General features: G+C 46.1%; 1 protein-coding gene across 1 annotated transcript in view; it reads right to left on the bottom strand.

Moving 5' to 3' along the window:
- SYT17 (synaptotagmin 17) overlaps nt 1-8,042 on the bottom strand; it is a 680,897-nt gene extending 672,855 nt beyond the window's left edge. The window contains exon 1 of the mRNA XM_085628853.1: nt 7,786-8,042. Coding sequence (XP_085484979.1) covers nt 7,786-7,800 — 15 coding nt within the window. The 5' untranslated portion in view covers nt 7,801-8,042. The remainder of the gene's footprint in view (nt 1-7,785) is intronic.
- Nucleotides 8,043-20,556: the final 12,514 nt, after the last annotated feature.

Genomic DNA, 20,556 nt, shown 5'->3' with positions numbered 1-20,556 from the left:
CCAAACTAGACTCTACTGGACCTGTAAAAAACTCTGCTATGAAGAAGGACTGTTGTGCTGCTACAAGGACTGCCGCTCTGCTGGACTGCTGCTCTGAAAGAATTGCTTTTCTGTTCTGCTGTGCTGCCCTGCTGCCTGCTACCATTTGATCTGCCTGCTGAGGAAAGGACTGGATCACCTCACTTGAACCCAGAGTGACTCTGAGGGCATGCTGGCTAGCTCCCCCGTTATGAAGTCTCAATGACATCAAAGACTTCCTTCAACCCCTGCAACATCACCTAGACTCTGTGAGTCCTTGCCCTACCAAGTGGTGCCAACCCAGTCCTGAGCTCTTGGAAGTGAGGTTTTCAGTGCTGCATCTCTCGACAATGATGCATCACTGCCGTTGTGCCGATCAGAACCTGCGCAGTTCACCCAGCAATGACGCATCACCAACTCGTTCTCTGCTCAATGACAAAGTCTCCTCGAACGCACTGCTCGATGACGAAGCATCCCCCATCTTCTGTGCTGCGTGACAACAAAGTTTTCCCTGAGTGCGTGGCTTGACGACGACGCATCATCTATGAATCCCTCACTTCGAAGACGATGCATCGCCTCCCTGCTCCTCACATCTCATGTTCGACATCAACGCAGCACCTCCAAAGATTACTGTTTTTAGCGGGCCAAGGCTGATACTTCTGTCCGATATGCACTCCATTGCAGGCGACTTGAACATTTGGATGTGCCCCGGTCCAGCAAAACCCGATGTCCCCAGTTAGTGCTTTATGACTCTAAGCACTATATTTTCATTTAATCTCTAAAATGTATAACTACAGTTCTACTTATTTGATTTTTGTGTTTTTGGTCTTGTTTTACTCATAAAAATATTCTCTATTTTTCTAACCCTGTGTGGAGTCTTTAGTAGAACTTTCATTGTGTTACTGTGTGCTGTGCTGCACAAATACTTTACACATTGTCTCTTTGGATAAGCCTGACTGCTCTGTACCAAGTTACTAGAGGGTAAGCATAGGTTATCTTTTAGTATGTATCTAACTCACCCTGATTAGGATTGTGGTCCCTACTAGGAGATGGTGCATACCTCTGCCTACTAGAGACACACTTTCTAACAGTACAGTACCTCCAGTAGTGATTCCTTCCGGAGGATTTGAACAAGGGCCTTCCTTTGATTCTTCCTCTCACTCTCATTTTTAGGTCTCGTGCCTAGAGTTGCAGTGCGAGGGTTTAGAAAGCTACCCACACGCTTGTGCGTGTGGTTTTGCTTTCCCCGCCTGGCATTGGCTTGCGTGTGTTTTTTTTAAAAAAATGGCACGCGATTGGGCAAAGGCGGGACAATGTCCCACCTTTGAAACGCCCATTCATGGCGGTGTCCAGCACGCGCAGCAGCGCGTGACCGCCTTGCTGTCACTGCTGCGCTCCCTCCCCCCGCTCCTCTGTGGTGCGCGCGCACCACTAGTTGTTGACAATAGCGATCGCGACGCGATAGCTTTCAGTGCCGCTTGTTTTCTTTACTTTTGGTATAATCGCGGCACCCGCGCTTTACTTTTGATGTTATAAGTAAAGCGTGGGTGCCGCGATTATACCAAAAGTAAAGAAATAGAAAAAAACATCTATTTCTTTACTTTTGCTATAATTGCGGCACCCGCGCCTTACTTTTAATGTTATAGGTAAAGCGCGGGTGCCGCGATTATACCAAAAGTAAAGAAATAGAAAAAAACATCTATTTCTTTACTTTTGGTATAATCGCGGCACCCGCACTTTACTTTTAACATTAAAAGTTAAGCGTCGGTGCTGCGGTGCTTGTTATATAGGCTAGCACGTAAAGGTAACTGGGCATTTGTTAATACATTCGTTACACACTAAAACGCGACGGACTAGGTGGATTGTGTTATAACAAATGCCACATACATTATTTTAATGATAGGCGGGCTTGCTGCGCTCATTACTATGACCAAGCATCCATTACTTGCATAAAGCAATACACCGTGAGCTTCCACACAAGAAGCGACCAATTGTCAGGTCCGTTCTATTTACACGACGCATAACAAGCCTTAGGTGAGAGTGAGAATAACCTGGTTTGCACTGAGTCGACTTAAATAAAATGGCGCCGAGTTTCGTGTTAACCACGATGTCCACCTCGGCGCCATTTTGGTTCAGTTGTACGTCTGCTGGGATGTAATTTTTAGCCCGTATCATGACTAGCAGAGAGTGATTTAAAACAATGAGTCATGGTTGGGGTAAAGATGGACGCAGGGCCGAGTGTCCCTCGAGTGGGCTAATAGGCCGTGTTAGGGGTGGTTGGATTTTGAGGTGATTTTTGCTACTCAACGCAGCACTTTATTCATTCTTTTTTTTTTTTTTTTACAGCTAAACTCTACCGATAGAGTGCTCACTGCTAGGGCGATGCAGGGATGGATCTATCCTGATGAGACTGCAATTTTTGTAAAACTTCGTTACACACAAGTCGCTGCAGCAAGTGCCTTAACCCAATGATGTATCATGCTAACATTCAAACCTGCGACCAATACTTTACATACACCTCCCTGCAGAACTCACATCAAAGCACTGCTCCCATTCACTTCAAGCAGAATCTAGGATTGCAGAATGCACACTAATTTGATGCTCATGAACAAACTTGAACAGAACTGTTTTTTAAATATGTTTTATTGAGTCCTGTCCCGTTCCCACAAAAGATTCAAGAGCTGATGTCTAACTCACACAAAGGCAGTCACGGCTCAATATCTAGGAAGGCTTGGTATTCGTAGTTAATTGCACAATGTTTACTTCCCTCCTTACAGCGAGAATCTTCAAGATGCACAAATAATTTTAAAACACATTGTTAAATTATCAACCCGTTTGTGCATGCAAAAACCCACAGGGCCATGTACCAAGCCTATTTAGCGAGTCGCAATTAATTTGAGACTCATTAAATATGTTTTGAAACTTGCTATTAGGAAGGGGCGTTCCCTTCCTAGCGACCCCAAATGCCATGTATGACTGTTTTGTGACCACAATTGCGGTCGCAAAACATTCACAGTTTACCACCCTTCACAGAAGGGTCGTAAACCACTAGCAAACTGGAAGGGGTCCCCAGGGGACCCCTTCTCCTTGGTAAATGGCACTAAAAATATTTTTTAAGGTGCAGGCAGTGGTCCCAGGGACCACTACCTGCCCTTAAAAAATGAAACGAAAATGTTTCATTTTTATTTTTTTTAATTCATCCTTTAAATGCATTCCTTTAAAGAAAACGGGCTGCGTTAAAAAAAAACTGCTTTATTGAAAAGCAGTCCCAGACATGGACGTTTGCTGAGCCCAGCAGGCCACCATCCCTGGGAGAGTCAGCCATTCCTAATGGGGTCGCAAATTGCGAGTGCCTCATTAAAATTCATGAGGTTCGCATTTTGCGACCCCATTGGGAATCACAACCTGTATCTCTGACACTTTTGTACATTGTAAATTGTGACTCGCAATTTGCAACTCGCAATCGAACTCAAATTGCGAGTAGCAATTTACACTGGTCGTACATCTGGCCCTAACTGATTTGTTCTGAATCACAATATGTTGAACCAATTCCAGGACTCCCTAGTTCCCCAGTTTTAAAATCAGCAGCTCTGATGGTAGGCCACATCTTCCCCACCTCTGCAACTTCCAGAATTGCAGGGCAAGGAGAGCGCCCTACCTCAGCCACTGTAAGCAAATGGATTACATTTACTAATACTATTTCCTAATTTGTCAAGGGTGGGTCTTTATAAAGTAATAACCAGGGATAATCAACCAGAGGAAGGGCTGCTTCCTGGGCCTTTTTGATAGGTGTCTCCTTGAGGGACACTTGTGTGCCTTCACCTGGTCATCCTCAACACTTTTACTTTTTGTTATCAGCTGAATGTGGGCAGACGTTATTCCTTGGATTTTGCTTCCCATGTCTTGAGTTGGGATAACTCATAGATATTTTCTTTCAAAATTATCCACTTTTAGAGAAAGTTGTATCAATAGTTTGTTGCTTTTTTAAAAAAAAAATGCAATTTCTAAAACACAAGTTCTTGGATTCCTTGTGCTTTTTTTCCTGTGAAAAATGATTGGATCTTTGGCTTGGGTACAGCCGATTAAGAGGACGGACAAGGCGGTAATGCCCCATTACTTACTGGTAATTTTCATCACTCTGCGACTTAGGCCTCTTCACCACAGTCATAGTTACCCCGCCCGCCTCTCTCTGACAATTTTGTCACAGAATGTAATATTTGGAGTTAAGAATACTTAAGAATCAAGAAGTTCATCTATGCACCAATCCCTTTTTTACTTCCTGTGGAAGTGGTGGTTCTTGTGAGGAATTTTGGGTTACGTAGTTTTTTGGTTGCTGGGACGGATGTTATTCGTAATAACTGAGACATGAAGGATTAGAACGCAGAATAATGAAGATTACACGTAAGTAACTGGGACATCGCCGGCTATCACAATATAAAGTACTAGTTGTATCTTTTTAGAATAGCATGAAGCATGTTTGTAAGGGGCAAAAAGACAAAAATATTATAGGTGCAGGTGGAAAACCACAATTATATTGTTGCCCCTTATAAATCAATAAGAGCAGCATTTTTTAAAAAATCACACAAGATTATATTGGAAAAATGTATAAAATATATATTTAGTACAGACTTTTCAATTCTTCATTGGTGTTCAGCGCATTTTTAGAAACAATTTGCAGAAGATCTACCAGTCATACACAGGAATATGTTAAAACATTGGTTAGTACTTGTTTCAGTCTATGGTTCCAAAGTAACAGTCATCTTGGTTCTTGATTTGAAGTGCATCATGTTGTAATTGTGGAAAGGATAAAGGCGATTAATAGAACCAATATTGGTACAGCCTGCACTTTGCCCCTAGCAGACATGTTACATGCAATGTTAAAAAGTTAGGGGCAGATTTATAACGGACTTGCGCCACTTTTACGCCGCCGTTGCGTCACTTTTGTGACACAGCGGTGGCGTAAACCCTGCGCCATGTTGCGCCCCATTTACAACGTGACGCATCTAGGGAGATGCGTCACGTTGTAAAGCTTGCGCCACATGTGGGCGTACCTGCACAGGGGGGGGCGTTCCAGCGCAGGAACGCCTCCGAAAAGTGGCTGAGTGAAATCTACAAGATTTCACTCAGTCACTTTTCTGGCCATGCTGCGTCAAAACCCTGTGCCTCCTTGAAGCAGGCGTAAGGATTGACGCAGCATGTAAGGGATAGGGCACCCCCGAGCCTTGCTGGAGCTGCATCGCGCTTGCGACGCAACTCCAGCAATGCGCCGCCTTTCCGACAGGAGATGCGTCACGCATCTGCCCGTCCGAGTGCCACGGTGCGCCGCATTATAAATGCGGCGCATCAATGGTGGCGCACGGGTGGGCAGATGCATCGCAACTCTTCTGGCGCATCTCTGCTGATTAGCAGAGATGCGCCAGACGTCATAAATCTGCCCCTTGATGTTTACAGACAGGTTGGTGTTCGGTCTGTGGGGCAGTTTGTATGCATTCACAAAATCAGCTGATCAGAAAGAAAAGCATAAAAGAAAGAGAAGATTTCTGAAACTGTGTTTATAATTTGTGTATACATGCATTGGTATTTAATATTACTCTACAGACGTGTGCTGAGGGGTTTGTGAATTTCTATGTTGGCTTTGGCCACAACTTTGGGGGAGGTTGGTGGTTCTCCTCGCCTCACAGCACCGTAACTCAATACTATCCTGAACTGATATATGTGTGATTGTTCCTAAGGTGCCGCATAACCTATAACTATACCACTGTCTATTAAATTCAGTTAGTACGCATGACTGCTACAAGTGTCTCTTAATCTAGGCTCCTTTACCCCACCGCTTTCTAAATTTTGCTGGTTATCTCTAAAATGATGGAAGGGCGATTTGTGTATTAGAGTTTTTTACCGCCTGATGGAGTGATCATCCAGACAGTGGTAAATCTGAAGGCACACTTAGAACACATTGAGGCCTAGATCATACCACTGAGGTGGCAGCTACTGCAGCTGGAGTTGGTGGAGGCCACAAAGGAGACAACACGTTCAAAGGGAACATCATCTGCTGCGGTTTGTAGTCTTAAAACCACTGGGAACCTATTGCATATAATATGTAAAATATGGTGTGAAGTTGAAGCCGCATGCCCCATGACACGTGCACTCCCTGTCATTACACCTCTCTCTCGATTGCAAGAGAGGTAAGGAATTCTCGCATTCTCTTCTCCCGGGAACTCCATTACCTTACCGATATCCCATAATCATTCCTTCTTTTCTTTGTTTCTCGCACTCCTCCTTCTGACACTTTTCAGGTGCTTATTCCCTCCTTTTATACCTTTCTTCTTTCATCACCTGATACTTTTCTTTCTCTAACCCCAATTACTGTACTCTCCCAAGAGCTTCAACGCTTTGACAGGGGTATTAAGCGCTATATTATAAATGGAATTACAATACAGTGTAATATTCATGCCCCTGGTGCCCCCCTTTTTTCTATTACTCCATGCCCCCCTTTATTAACTCCTCCGCGATCTCTTTGTTCCCCACAAATTGTTGTCTTATTCCCTCCACCTCCCATTGACTCTGTTTTCCTGCCACCCGTCTGCTCTGTTAATTATACCTTAATTATTCGTCTATGCCCCCTCATCCCTTCTCTGCCGCTCCGTTTCCAGGAACCTCACCACCTTTACATCTGCACCCCCACCCCATCTTATAAATAACCACCCCTCTTCAGACCCCCTAGGATCCTGCGTTTCCCTGCTCCCTCTTCCATCGCCTCGTCTACGGGACTGGTCCACCCTCGCCAAGGAGGGGTGGTGCTGCGTGTGTCCCTTGATTCACCAGACAAGCTAAGGAGGGGACATTGTTTGTGTCACCAAAATGCACACACCAGGTATCAGCCAGCTCCCTCCTGCGGTGGTTCGTTACTGAGGTTGAAAGTGAGAGGGGGGCGGGGGGTCCTGTTACTACTTGAAACGTACCCGTACGCACTAATGCACGGAAATTCACGCACAAGCACAGGCACACACACTGACACATGCAAGGACACACAAACACACACACAGCCCCCATCCACCCCATCCCTCGCGCGGGCAGCCTATACACGCCCTCTCTCTCCTAGGAGGCCATCTGTTGCCTTCTGCGAAGCAGCACCGTTCTTCACACACACCCCACCCACCTACCCCGAGGAGTGGGAGTCAGAGAGGACGGGGTCTCCGGCAGAGGCACTAGAGGTTCTGTCAGGGGTCACTGGAAATGAAAGGTGGCGTTAATGCAACAGATTGAGGAGGACTTGTAGATGCAGAGCCCGCTGACCGCCCCCACATGTTCACGGCTGCGCGCTCTCCATGTACCCCGGTCTTCATAGCTGGTGCACTGTCTGACTGATGCTGTGGTACGCGAAGTTGCACTAAACAACATTACAATTGTTTCAGGCAGACTAACTATCCACAACCTGGCAGAAATACTTATAAATAACGAGCATAAAAATTAATTTTGTTGGTTTAATTCTGAGTTTAGTTTAAAGCCAATCTTTGTACAAAGTTTGGCTGGCTGTATACAAAGTCCCTTTTCAGTTTCACGGCTTGTTTCTTTCTCAAAGGTGCAGCGCAATTTGCTCACCAGAGATCCCGTGCGTCTCAGACAAAAACTGGGTGCAGCACCTGTTGCCGGCAGTGGAGGGGGGCTGGCACCTGAGGGGGAATGGAGGGCTGCCGTGTGCCAGAGTGGCTTGTCCCTGCCCTCCCCCACCCTGTTATAGGCTGGGGTCGCCCCTCTCCTCAGACCTACCTGTACATACGCCATCTTCCTTTCCGGGCTCACAGTGGCGCCACTTCCCCGCTCAGCCCGAGCATGGCGTCCCCCGCCTCTCTGCCCTCAGAGGCGGACGTGCTCTGGCGGCTGATGGGCGAAGATGCTGGCTGGACCGCCCTGCAGGGGCCGACAGCACTACCCTGCTGGTGGTGGCAAAAATCAATGTTGGGTGTTGCAGAACTTCACTGCTGGTGCTGCCTGGACTTGCCGGCTGGTGCTGGCTGAAACTCACTGACACTGCAGGCTAGCTTTCTCTGACAGGTCTGACAGACACTCCATGTGTCAGAATCAGGCAGGAACTCACTGCAGGCACTGGCTGGACCTCCCTGGAGGGGTTGGCAGGACTTCCATGATACGACTGACAGAAATTCACTTCAAGTGCAGTCTGGACTTCCCTGCAGGTACTGGCAGATACTCCATGCAGGTACTGGAGAGATACTCACTGCAAGTGCAGTCTGGACTTCCCTGCAGGTGCTGGCAGATACTCCACGCAGGTACTGGAGAGATACTCACTGCAAGTGCAGTCTGGGCACTCCTACAGGTGCTGGCAGAAACTCCATGCAGGTACTGGAGAAATACTCACTGCAACTGCAGTCTGGACACTCCTGCAGGTGCTGGCAGAAACTCCACGCAGGTACTGGAGAGATACTCACTGCAAGTGCAGTCTGGACTTCCCTGCAGGTGCTGGCAGAAACTCCATGCAGTGCTGGAGAGATACTCACTGCAAGTGCAGTCTGGGCACTCCTACAGGTGCTGGCAGAAACTCCATGCAGGTACTGGAGAAATACTGCAACTGCAGTCTGGACACTCCTGCAGGTGCTGGCAGAAACTCCACGCAGGTACTGGAGAGATACTCACTGCAAGTGCAGTCTGAGCACTCCTGCAGGTGCTGGCGGAAACTCCATGCAGTGCTGGAGAGATACTCACTGCAAGTGCAGCCTGGGCACTCATGCAGGTGCTGGCAGAAACTCCATGCAGGTACTGAAGAGATACTCACTGCAAGTGCAGTCTGGGCACTCCTGCAGGTGCTGGCAGAAACTCCATGCAGGTACTGGAGAAATACTCACTGCAAGTACAGCCTGGACACTCATGCAGGTGCTGGCAGAAACTCCATGCAGGTACTGAAGAGATACTCACTGCAAGTGCAGTCTGGGCACTCCTGCAGGTGCTGGCAGAAACTCCATGCAGGTACTGGAGAAATACTCACTGCAAGTACAGTCTGGACACTCATGCAGGTGCTGGCAGAAACTCCATGCAGGTACTGAAGAGATACTCACTGCAAGTGTAGTCTGGGCACTCCTGCAGGTGCTGGCAGAAACTCTATGCAGGTACTGGAGAGATACTCACTGCAAGTGCAGTCTATACACTCCTGCATGGGCTGGCAGAAACTCCATACAGGCACTGGAAGATTTTCCGAAAACAGATGCCCAGCAGGTGACCAAATCAAAACTTCATGGAATCCACTCTAGCACTTCTTACAGTTCACGCCTCACCTCCCTAGCAGGTGCGTACAGCCCAAGTCACCACGAAGGCGAAGCCCCCAGATTTGAGTACAGAAAAAACCTCAATTTATGTGTAGATGTTCCTGCAGCAGTGTGACACCTGCACACACCTGCAACCCAACTGAGCAGCACGCACATCGTCCCAACACGCACTGTAAGACCTGCATGTGGCGCGTGGATGCAGGTGACACTCCCTGCAGACACTGAGCACTGAACCGAGTTCTCTTCAGGTGATGAGCCATGCAGACCGTTAGAGTGACGTACCACTTTCGGCGGCCTGGGGGCGCTCCGGCAGCTGACACGCACCTCCCTTTTCAGCGAACGTGCACAGGAGTCCTCCTTGAAGCCTGTGAGGAGATTAGACCGCCCTCCTGCTTGAAATCCCGCACACGCTCCCCCCAGCAGGTAACGGGGCCCCGAGAAGGCGCGTTTCAACAGCTCTGGCAACTCCAGGTAATCCCGCCTCCGTGAGGCGGCAGAACTGGGCAGACTTTTATGGAGTTATCATCACCACACTATTCTGTGGTCAGTTCTGAGCGCGCCCCTTCCAGTGCTCCAACCTGCAGGAGGAATCCCCAGAAATAAAGAATGATGCTTGCTATGGCTCTCAGCCGCCTTTCCGGGGCTGCAGGGCCGAGAAGGCTGATGTTCTGCACTCGGGGACAATTCCCATCGCAGAGTCTCATTGGCTGGCTGCGCCCGTGGCTCCCCACTCCTCCTTCATACCCAGATGGGAAACACGCATCAGGCAGCGGTCTACGCGCCCTCTCCTTCCCGGCACTGTCTTCTTTCTGCACAATGTCACTACTTTTTATGTTTTCAGATTGGAAGGAAGACTAAATAACAAAACCATTATTTTTAGCATTCTTTCAAATAAAAAACTAAATAAAAAACTTCATCCGTTAGCAAATGGAGCAGCTGAATACATCAAATACGCGACAGGTTCAGTTTACAGCCCATCGTTTGATATTATTTTCTTCTAGTTATCCCGTCATGCTAATCTAAAGACAGGTTGACGATAGCCTGCAGCAACAGGAGGTGTGTGTTTTTTGGAAGAGAGACGGTACAACAGGGCTTATAAATGAGTGGTAGAACAGCGCCGCCAAATGGGTGTCATGAAAACTGGCGCCTTTGCCTCTCGCTTGCATTTTCGCACCATAACGGGGTGTTTCATTAATATCTTTTAGCGCCCTTTAGCAAAGTACACATTAGGCCACTTAATTGCGGCCCATAAAAAAGCATTTAAAAATACACGTTTCTGGTTTATTATGCATAGGATAATTTCTTGTAAGTATATTACTATGTTATTGTTTATTGTTCCTATGTTCAAGTTCAAAAGACCTTTATTCGAATTTGTTAAAATTCATAAAAGTACCGACACATCAAAGAACATATGCATACACATAATACAAAGCAATTAAATAATTTACATTTCATAATAACAAAACAATTCATACAGAGGATAGACAATAAATTCCATTAGCTTATAAGGTTTTAGCAGTAGTATTTTTTGACTGAATCTGATTACAAGGACTTTCCATAGTCTTGCGTGCACGTATGGCTAGTCTTAAAAAAGTGCTAGTGCGAAATGTCAATTCATCATTGTCCAGGGTGAGCAGCAGCATGTAGGATTCCTGAAGTGTAAGAGGTCTGAGTTTTCTAAAATATGGGGTTAAAAGCCATTTGGTATATCTCACATAATATTTACAGAAAAACAGAAAGTGCAAATCGTCTTGAGTGCTTGTACCGTCACAGGGGCAGGGGGTAAGAACAGTATGGTGTTGATACCCCAGAGGAAAAGAGAACAGAAATTTAACAGTTCCTGCCCTTAAACGAAACAGTAGAGATCGTTCCCAATTTGACATAGGCAGTGATAGGTAGGATGGCATGATTTGCATACAGAGACCATTACCAATGTATTTTTTGACCCCTGATTTCTGTAGTTCAATTCCTAGCCGTTCATTACGATAAAGTGCATAGAGTGCCTTTTGAACCTCATGTTTGTCCTTTGGTTCGATAGCCGTTGGCTCAGTAAACAAAATACCTCTTCCAATTTCATTAAATATTTTAGAAACTTCTTTAAACCAGGGGATCTGTATGCCATTATCACTATTGAGGCAGTCCCTATTGTTCCTATGGTAAACGCCATCTTTTCTTTTTACAAGTTATGACCTATCTGTTTCTTAATATGTGACCTGCTGATGTCAAATAGCTTCATTTATTTAGCGCTTAGACCCTCGTTGTCTTTGCATATTTTACATTTAATTCAGTCATTTTTCTCCTGATGTAGGCTCACTGTCTGTCCTTTATATTTGTTCCTGTGATTATCCTGTTCTTGCTGGAAAGTGCCAGGACACCACATGCTCATTGCAGGCGCTATACTGCACCTCAGAGGAATACATAATTAAAAACAAAAAGAACACTGGCAGGATCAGAAGACCCCATTTATGTTTTGGTACTTCTAAAGAACGAGCCTAGCTGGCTAGCAGCGAAGCGCTATACACTGAGCAGCCCCCGTGCTGATACATGTTGTGGAGACAGAAAAAGGTGGTAGAGCTCTTGAAAGGGTGAAAAGGCAGCTTATCCGAAGTCGTTTTCCTTGAAACAGTAGGCACGTCTATTTGTTACATGTAGACATTTTTCTATATACGTTTACCAATTCTATTGGTAAACTGCCTACGTACATCTCCTAAATTACGTCTTAGAGAGTAAACAGCCACTAACAGTCATATTTTCTATGCGGGGTGTACTGGCAATTAGAGTCTGACAAAGGGACACCAGGCTTTGAAACTTCCTCGTCTTGAAAAACAAAATTGCAGTACCACCCCTCACCCCTACCATCTGTGAAACAGCAATGCCCAGAAAGAAACAATTTAGCGCCCCGTTGCTAAGAAAGTGAAGGGGATTGCTAACAGTAGCCCTACATCCTCACGTCATTGTCTGAATCGCCGCCTTCCAGACACAGGGGTGTAGGCAATACACTTACACTGTCCGAGAGGATATCTTCATCCCAGCATTTGCCATGCTACAACCAATGGCATCTAAAATGGATCTCACTTCGCTTTTGTGATTAGCACTTGCAGCCAAAATGTAAGGTTTACTACCGGAAAAATCCACTAAATTTGCCTCCTTTTCGATGTCTGCATTATTTATCCTGTAAACTCTCTGATATTGCTATTATCATAGGTCATACTGGTCATAAGGTTACTGTTGCCTTGGAGCATGGCCTAAACCTCTTGATATGTCTCTATATATAGCCATTATTTTATGCTTCCAGCCCATTGCTGAAGCAGCGGTCTGGCAGTAGCCTCTCAGGACATAGTATCTTTGCCTGATTCTTGTGCTTATCAAGAGTATTTAATATAGCACTGTGTCACACGCATATAATGTGGTTTCATTTCACAGTTATGTATCCTCAGATTGCATGCAATCTCAAAAAAGCCTCCTTAGTAGTCACAGGAAAATTGATTTTGCCTTAAAACTTTGAATTGTTGCCGTCATTTCCATTAAAATAATCCTCTACTTTCTTTACATCCTCTGTGTGCCTCCTCTCTCCGAGTTCAACTTACTCCAAGTCATATGTATGTTTGCCTTTATTTCTATTTCTGTATTTCTGCAAATTACCCACGCCTGATTTCAAAGATCAAAACCTACCCTTAAAAAAGCCCTACCCATGCAACCTAACAGTAATTAGTCTCCTGTTGCTCATCTATTAATGCCACCAACCAGGTGCGTGAATTGATATACCCCCTTTCCCACTAAAGATCACATCTATCTCCTATTCATTTAATCTACCACATAGAAACTGGAGTTAATGCATGAATGTGCTTCTTAAGATCACAAGTTTAATCTCACTAGCTAATAACAACCACTGAAAAAAATAATAACCTTGGGTGCTGGAGCAGCATGTTTCCCAGTATAAAGCACTTTAATGCCTCATCAAGCGTAATACGTGCTATATAAATGCAAATACAATGCAATATTGAACCCTCAAGGCCAAACAAATACATTTATGATGACAATCAGTGGTCGGGCAGTTGATTGTAGTTTATACAGGCTGCATAATAATTCCCTTATACTGCTTGACACAAAAGTTGCTATGGGCCGTGTCCATTGTTTAGTAGTGTATCAGTTCACAGCATTAACACACCCATCGCCAACTGAACAGGCACAAAATAACTGAAGAGACTGGACATAGAGAACGTTTATTTAGTCCACTACTTCAGGTCCTGACAAGTAACAAACAATGACTGCTTATTGATACTTCACAATGACAATTAGATATGGGATGTGTGAGGAAGTGACTCACTAGTTGGGGTGATTGGTAGTCCACCACAGGTAATAATGGCACTATCTTTGTTCGGTCTAGTAAAGGTTTCAGTAATTTAAACCTGAGCTCAGCCTCTCATAGATATGACACAGGGCAGACAGATGTAACTTATGTAATTGCATAAAGCATTTTAAAGTACCAAAATAGTTCAACAGTAAAAAACACAACACAATAAAAATCTCACACAAATGTAAAAAAATTGAGAATATTTTACAGACAAAATGACACACAAACAACAGAAATCAAATAAGGAGAACCAGAGCTATGAATGTAATCTTCTTAGATGGAAATAGCGCCAAAAAGCGCAAAGCTCTAGCTGCAGACAACTGGTTGCTCTAGACGGTGAGATGGGTATGGCTTAAGGCCAACAGCAATGGAGAGTGGGTCGAATACAGAGACCAGGTTCGTCACGGTTGGAAGTTTTACCTTCTGATTTGTCTATGAAATGGAAGTTAAAAACCATCGGTGTGGGCAAGGCAGCAGGCTGCAGCCAAGATGGGCTCCACAAGAACGGATAGCCATCAGAGGAATTCCCAGTGTTGCCATTGACTTCTGGTGGGAAAGTTCAAAGTGGGAGGAATTCAAAAGTCAAGCCTAAGGAAGGTTTGTTGCCAGTTGGACACTCTTGGCACCTTCACCTGGTGAAGATTTCTACCTTTGGACTCGTCACTTTTCGGAGCTCGGATTCCTCCAGAGGGGCAAGGTAGCAAGAGTAGCTGAACAGGGCTTCATGAGGCTGAATACCTTCTCTGTGACGTCCCACTGAAATAGATTTGCTGCAGTGGAAATGCTTTTGAGCAGGAGCAATCCCTGAATCTTCAGTCTAGCGGCTATATATCTTTGTTGAACTGACTTGTCAGGCGTGCCCTGGTCTTCTGTCATTTGGGCAGGTAAAACTCCTTGAAAAAGTTTATAAGTCCCAGGTTTTAGGGTTAGGCAAGAGGAGTACACTCTGGCACTCATCTAAGGGCCCCAGGACCTCAGAGACACCACTTAGGGGCCAGGAGTCACTCCAGTAGAAGCCATTAGCAGGGTCCATGACAGGTCCAGTTGGAACTAGTCAGCTGGGCTCTTCAGGAATGTGGACTTCTTGCAGCTTTTCTGTTCCTGCAGTTTAGCCAACTGATCCTTGGAGACAACTTTTCAGTCCTGGGTACAAGTGGGAGCATGTCCAGCCCTTAGGGTTTTTAGTGCAGTCTAGGTTCCCTGTGGGAAGAGGTGTCCTGCTGGTTGAGTTAATTGGGTGGTATTGGTGTCAAAATGCCAGCGTAAGATTTCTGTGGAAGTGGACACTTGGCAAATGGTGTGTCTGGTTAGAACCCATTGCCACTTGTTACCACTGGCTAGGCAAGAGTACCCACGAGCAATGGAAAGTTATTTCCATAGTGTCAGTTGATGGTGGCGTATGTAGCAAAATGGGTTCCGCCCATTTAGTCCATCCAGATTTTTAACTTTTGATCAGCCAGTTTTTGAACCTTTACTGTGGGTGAGTCTCCTTATCTGAGTCTCATCCAGAATAATTTACTGGTAATTGGACTGAGTGTGTCTATCTTAAGAGTCAACCTTTTAAAATAAAGCCGCTGGGGAGCAGCTAGGGTAAGGGGCATTGGGGTGTTTACATGTGAACAAATATGCAGATACGTGTTTGCACATGTCATGTGCAGGTTGTGTGTAAATTAAAAGCTGCAGGTGGGCTGCAGCACTGATTTTGCCACCCACTGCAGGAGCACTATAAACAGGTCTCAAGGCCTACCACTGCAGCCTTTGTGTGCAGTTTTAAACTGCCATTTTGACTTAAAAAATAAAACCTTTTGCCAGGCCTAACCCTTCCTTTTTAGTACCTGCAAGTCAACCCTGAGGTAGGCCATAAAAGCCCATAGGGCAGGGTGCATGGTATTTAAAAGTAGAACATGTGTATTCAAGGTTTTTCATGTCCTAACAGTGAAAAACCTTCAAAGTCATTTTTCACTGTAACAGCACAGCCTCTCTCATAGGGAAACATTAGGTTACATTATAAGAAATGATAATGCTTCATTTTAGTTTGAGAGCAGCTATGAAAATGATCCGAGTACTTATTTTAATAGTAATTTAAAATTCAACGAATGGTAAAGTCAGATTTTATATACAATTTCTGAAAATGACACTTTTAGAAAGTTGTCATTTTCCTGCCTAAGGCAAAAGTACCTTTCTGCCACTGTTTAGTGCCACATGACTGGTGAATGGCTTCCCTGTGGTGGGATGTGGATTGCTCTAAGACGGTGGGCAAAAGGTTAAAGTTGGAAGAGGTATTTTTCTTCCTTGAGCAGGATGGCCTGGGTGTGGTGCCAGCCCATTTCTGAGCTTGAAAGAGTGCCTACCCTGTCACTGGCAGAGGTAGCTCAAACTGAGCCCTGCTTCCCTTTGTTTTCCTATTCAGCTTGGCTCCAAACCTGGGGTGGGGGTGGGGGGGTGAGGCTGCCCTAGAACTGTTTTAGAGTGGCCACAAGGTATGGGTTTCCCATTATCCCAGCCACGCCTCTGGGTGGGGACAGGGCGTTGCAATCAGGAGAAGAAGGGTTTTGCCATGGTTGATTTAGACAGAGAGGGGAACTGTGGGATAGTTTACAATACTCAAAAACTCAAAAGAGAGAATGGGATTTTCACAGGTTTGAAGGGGATACTCCTGGTCCCCTTAGAATCAAATAAACAAACAAATAGAGGAGTGTACCCAGGAGACAGCTCACTGTCTTCGTGGTATTGGGAGAAGTGCACAGGAAAGGAAAATGTCCTTTCTTAAGAAGACCCCTCACTCACCAACCTAGTTGGTGACATGCTTCATCATTGGGGTCCCACCCGAATAGCCGAGTGCTATCCGGGTGTGCTACGACACCTGATTACAGTGGAGCAGGTTATTTCGTTGTTGTGAAACTGAGTGAAAAAAGTGTTCATTAAAAATTGGCCAGATATAACCCACAAAAAAATTCTCTATTCTGGGGCAACTGGACAATATTTAAAGAATTGTTAAGATGCCGAACTTGGTTAAATTGACCTTCGGTATCTTTCAGTGAACAAAAAAGTGCATAGAAGAGTGCAGTAAAAAAGGTCTACATGTTTCAACCTGCAGTTGATATTACCAGGTTTTCGTCAGGACCAGTGAACGTGACCCGGGAGGTACACACTCGCTAAGGTGTACCCTACCCTTGATCACTATGATCTAACCATGTACTCATGGTCAGGCGTTCTTTCGTCCCATTTGTTGAAAGGAAATTATATGAAAAGACAAACACATGTTCACAGACAAACAAAATCGTGTCGCTGTAATGTGCTCTCTCAAAGGATAAGTGCTCTTCCAGTTCCCAATAGTTTTTATGCATAGCGTGAGAATTACAAACATCTCAAAGTGTGTCTCGTAGAATTGGAGGCAGTGAACTTGTAGTAATCGTACGCTCACTTCAGTGACTAGCCACTAAGACATAAAACATACCCACTACTCGTAATCTTTACAGTGGGTGTCTGTGCACTCCATATGGATTCGCAGAGCATATGCATCGATGCAAAAATTGACCCACGGAGATATCAATGGGGCCGATGGGTATATAGTAAACATCACATACATCACACATTCGTAGTGGGTTTACACGGTCTCATTCAATTCTGTGAGGGCGCAACAAAATAGCATTCATGCCAAAATCGCAAGCGTGTTGTAGTCCAGGTATCTGGGTTCGTAGGGAGAAGAAAAGGGTTTGCTTACTAAAAACACGTTGTTTGCGTGCCTCATGGGAGTCGGGGTCGTGGTGCTTAGCTCAGTACACGATCTAGACAAAATGAACAAAATGAGTAAAGTGATCCCCAAAGGTAAATCTAGAGGGAAACGGGGAAAAGGCCTCCCGCATCAAGTCCGGGTACTTACTTGGTGGAGCTAGTCACCGGCTGCTGCGCCTATTAACAGGACCCGCCGCCACTCCCTGCAGGATCACCGCATCGGAGCGGCCATGCCGGTTAAGTGCAGGCGCTTCCGGGTGCGCGATCTGGGGGCATGGCTAAGCGGTCATGTGTCTAGCGTCAGCAGGTCGGGGTGTGGTTGAATCTATGGTTGCTAGTTTCAGTTTGCATGTGATCGGAGCTCTTTTGGACAATAAAGCTATACAATTACTAGATGAAGGGCCAAATGAAAACCCCAACGTTACTGTTAGTGTTGGAAATAACCTAATGAGCAAGATCAAAATGTTAGGTGCTTGCAGTGTACATACGAAAGATCCACACAGATTCGGGCATTCAAACAAATTACGCTAGGTGACCTGAAAAGCATTTCATTGGGGAGGCTTTTGTAACGAGAATAGTGTAAATCTTAACAGGCCATATCCTGTGATCACATCGTCTCTGCGTTGGATATTAATGTGATGATCTAGGGCCATATGTAGGTAGCTAAATACCGGTCGGTAACGGCCGAAATTCGGTAAATATCCCGTTACCGACCGGTATTTGGTCAAGTGAGATGTAGGAGGCCAAAAACCAGTTTTCGGTAAATATGAAGCGGTAAATACCGATTCATATTTACCGATTTCTAAAATACCGATTCATATTTACCGAATACATATTTTCCGATTCGGTAAATATGAAGTGGTAATTATGAAGTGGTAAATATGAAGTGGTAAATATGAAGTGGTAAATATGAAGTGGTAAAACGGAAAAAGACATGTAGGTAAATTCGGTAATTAAGAAATCCATGAAATTCGGTAATTAAGAGTCGGTAATTAACACAGATTGAAAGCAGGTGGTAAGCATCAACAGTGCATATAAGCAATCCCAAAATGCAACAGCGTGGACAACATGGCCGCTCTGTATGTCATTGCAAGGCGCCTACGTCTACAGGCAGCAGGTCTGAGGATTTGGAGACGGGAGGAACGCATCTACAGACAGCGCATCACACTCTTTCAACAGACTGACGCAGAGATACATGAAAGGTACAGGCTACACCCACAAACCATCATGGACCTGATAAGGGACCTGCACCCACTCCTGGACCAGCCAACAAGAAGGGCACATGCCATACCACCACATGTGCAGGTGCTCTGCAGCCTACATCTACTCGCATCTGGCAGTTACCAGGGGGTGATAGCTGCGGTGGGCGGTGTATCCCAGAGTTGCCTGTCCCGTTTCTTCAGGAAGTTCCTGGATGCCATGATGCAGAGAATGCACCACTACATCAGCTTCCCAAACACACAGGCTGAACTGCAGAAAACTAAAACTGACTTTTATCACATGGCACAGTTCCCCCATGTCATTGGCTGTATTGATGGCACACACATCCCAATCTGCCCACCAGCTGCCACTGAGCACATCTACAGGAACAGAAAGTCCACCCACTCCATCAATGTGCAGGTAATCTGCGATGCAGGGAACATCATCACTGATATTGTTGCGAAGTTTCCTGGGAGCACCCACGACTCCTACATCTTCCAGAACAGTGGGATCTACACACAACTGCTTGCCGGAGAATTTGGAGAGGGATACCTGCTAGGTAAGTAACAGTGACGCCCCATGAAACTTCCAAATCATAGTGTATTGAGGTATGTGACTGATGGTTCCCTTTTACTCACCTAGGCGACAGTGCATATGCCGTGCGGTCATTCATCCTCACTCCCTACCTACACCCATCAACCCAGAGTGAGAGACGATATAACGTGGCACACAAATCTACACGCAACGTGGTGGAGCGCACGTTTGGACTATTGAAAAGCAGGTTCCGCTGCCTCCACAAGAGCGGAGGCGCACGCCAGTACACACCCATCATCTGTTGCAAGATCATTGCCACTTGTGCAATGCTGCACAACCTTGCCACGAAGAGAGGTACAGAGGTGGAACTAACAGATTTTGAGGACAATGAGGATGAGTCAGGTCAGCCAGAGGCCAACGCAGCTGGAGTGCCAACAGCAACAGATGGGAGAGAGAGACGGGCAGAGATCACATGCAACTATTTCTGAGTAAGTAAGGGGACACAGCCAGTTGTTGGATGTCATGACGTAGTTTAATAATGCGGCACTACGCCACAACACCAAGAATATGCCATTCTGGCAACATTGCGTAATTACAAGTAGTAAGTCCAGGGTTACGTCACCCAATAGTCTTTGGCTATGCGGTGCTGCATTAATGTTTGCGGCCACGCGCTACAGTGTGGGATGGCACGGATTGAGCCTCCTCACTAGTGCCAGCCCCAAGCCGCCTGCTGCTCCTGCGTGTATCTGGGACCGGGGGTGTTATGCTGCTCCTGCTGCTGGTGTCGATGCTTCCGCAGCATCCCCCTTGTGGCCGCCTGACTTGTCAATAGCACCTCAAGTGCACTTGTGACCTGCACCATCCCCCGAGACATGTCGCTGCTGCAGTGTGTCAGGCCCTCCTGCATAGACACAGAGCGCCGGCAGAGTAGTGAAGTGGCAGTTGCCAGCCGGTTGAGTGCCCTGGTGTGACTGTCTCTCCTCTGCCGTTCCCGGCGCCGTGCAGCTCTGTCTGCATCATATTTGCTGCACAACAGCTTGATGGACTGGGACATGTCCCGAATGCCCGCTGCCATGTCACCCATCCCCACCGCCATTGCGCTGATGTTCCTGTCCATGTTGACAAAAGTGGTTTTCAGTCCCCGCATATGCCGCTGAACTGACATAACTGCCTTTGTTTGCAGGCGCTGTTGCTTCAACATGTTGCCCTCGAGCCCCGAGAAGACCCCATGGCTGTCAACGTCTGCTGGTGGACTCTGCACCCGCGACCTGCGGCGCCGTCTTGCACCCGTGTGTTCTCCCTGTGAGGTGGAGGGCACAATGGCATGGCTCCCATCCTGGGGCATAGTGTTTGGCTCCAGGCCCCTGCTGTCGTCAGATGAGGTCTCTAACGCTCGCAACCTGGCAGCAGCACGCCTCCTCGACCTCACAAATGCAGGCG

Source organism: Triturus cristatus, chromosome 10 (assembly GCF_964204655.1).
Source record: "Triturus cristatus chromosome 10, aTriCri1.1, whole genome shotgun sequence".
NCBI lineage: Eukaryota > Metazoa > Chordata > Amphibia > Caudata > Salamandridae > Triturus > Triturus cristatus.
This window is presented reverse-complemented; position numbering and strand designations above follow the sequence as displayed.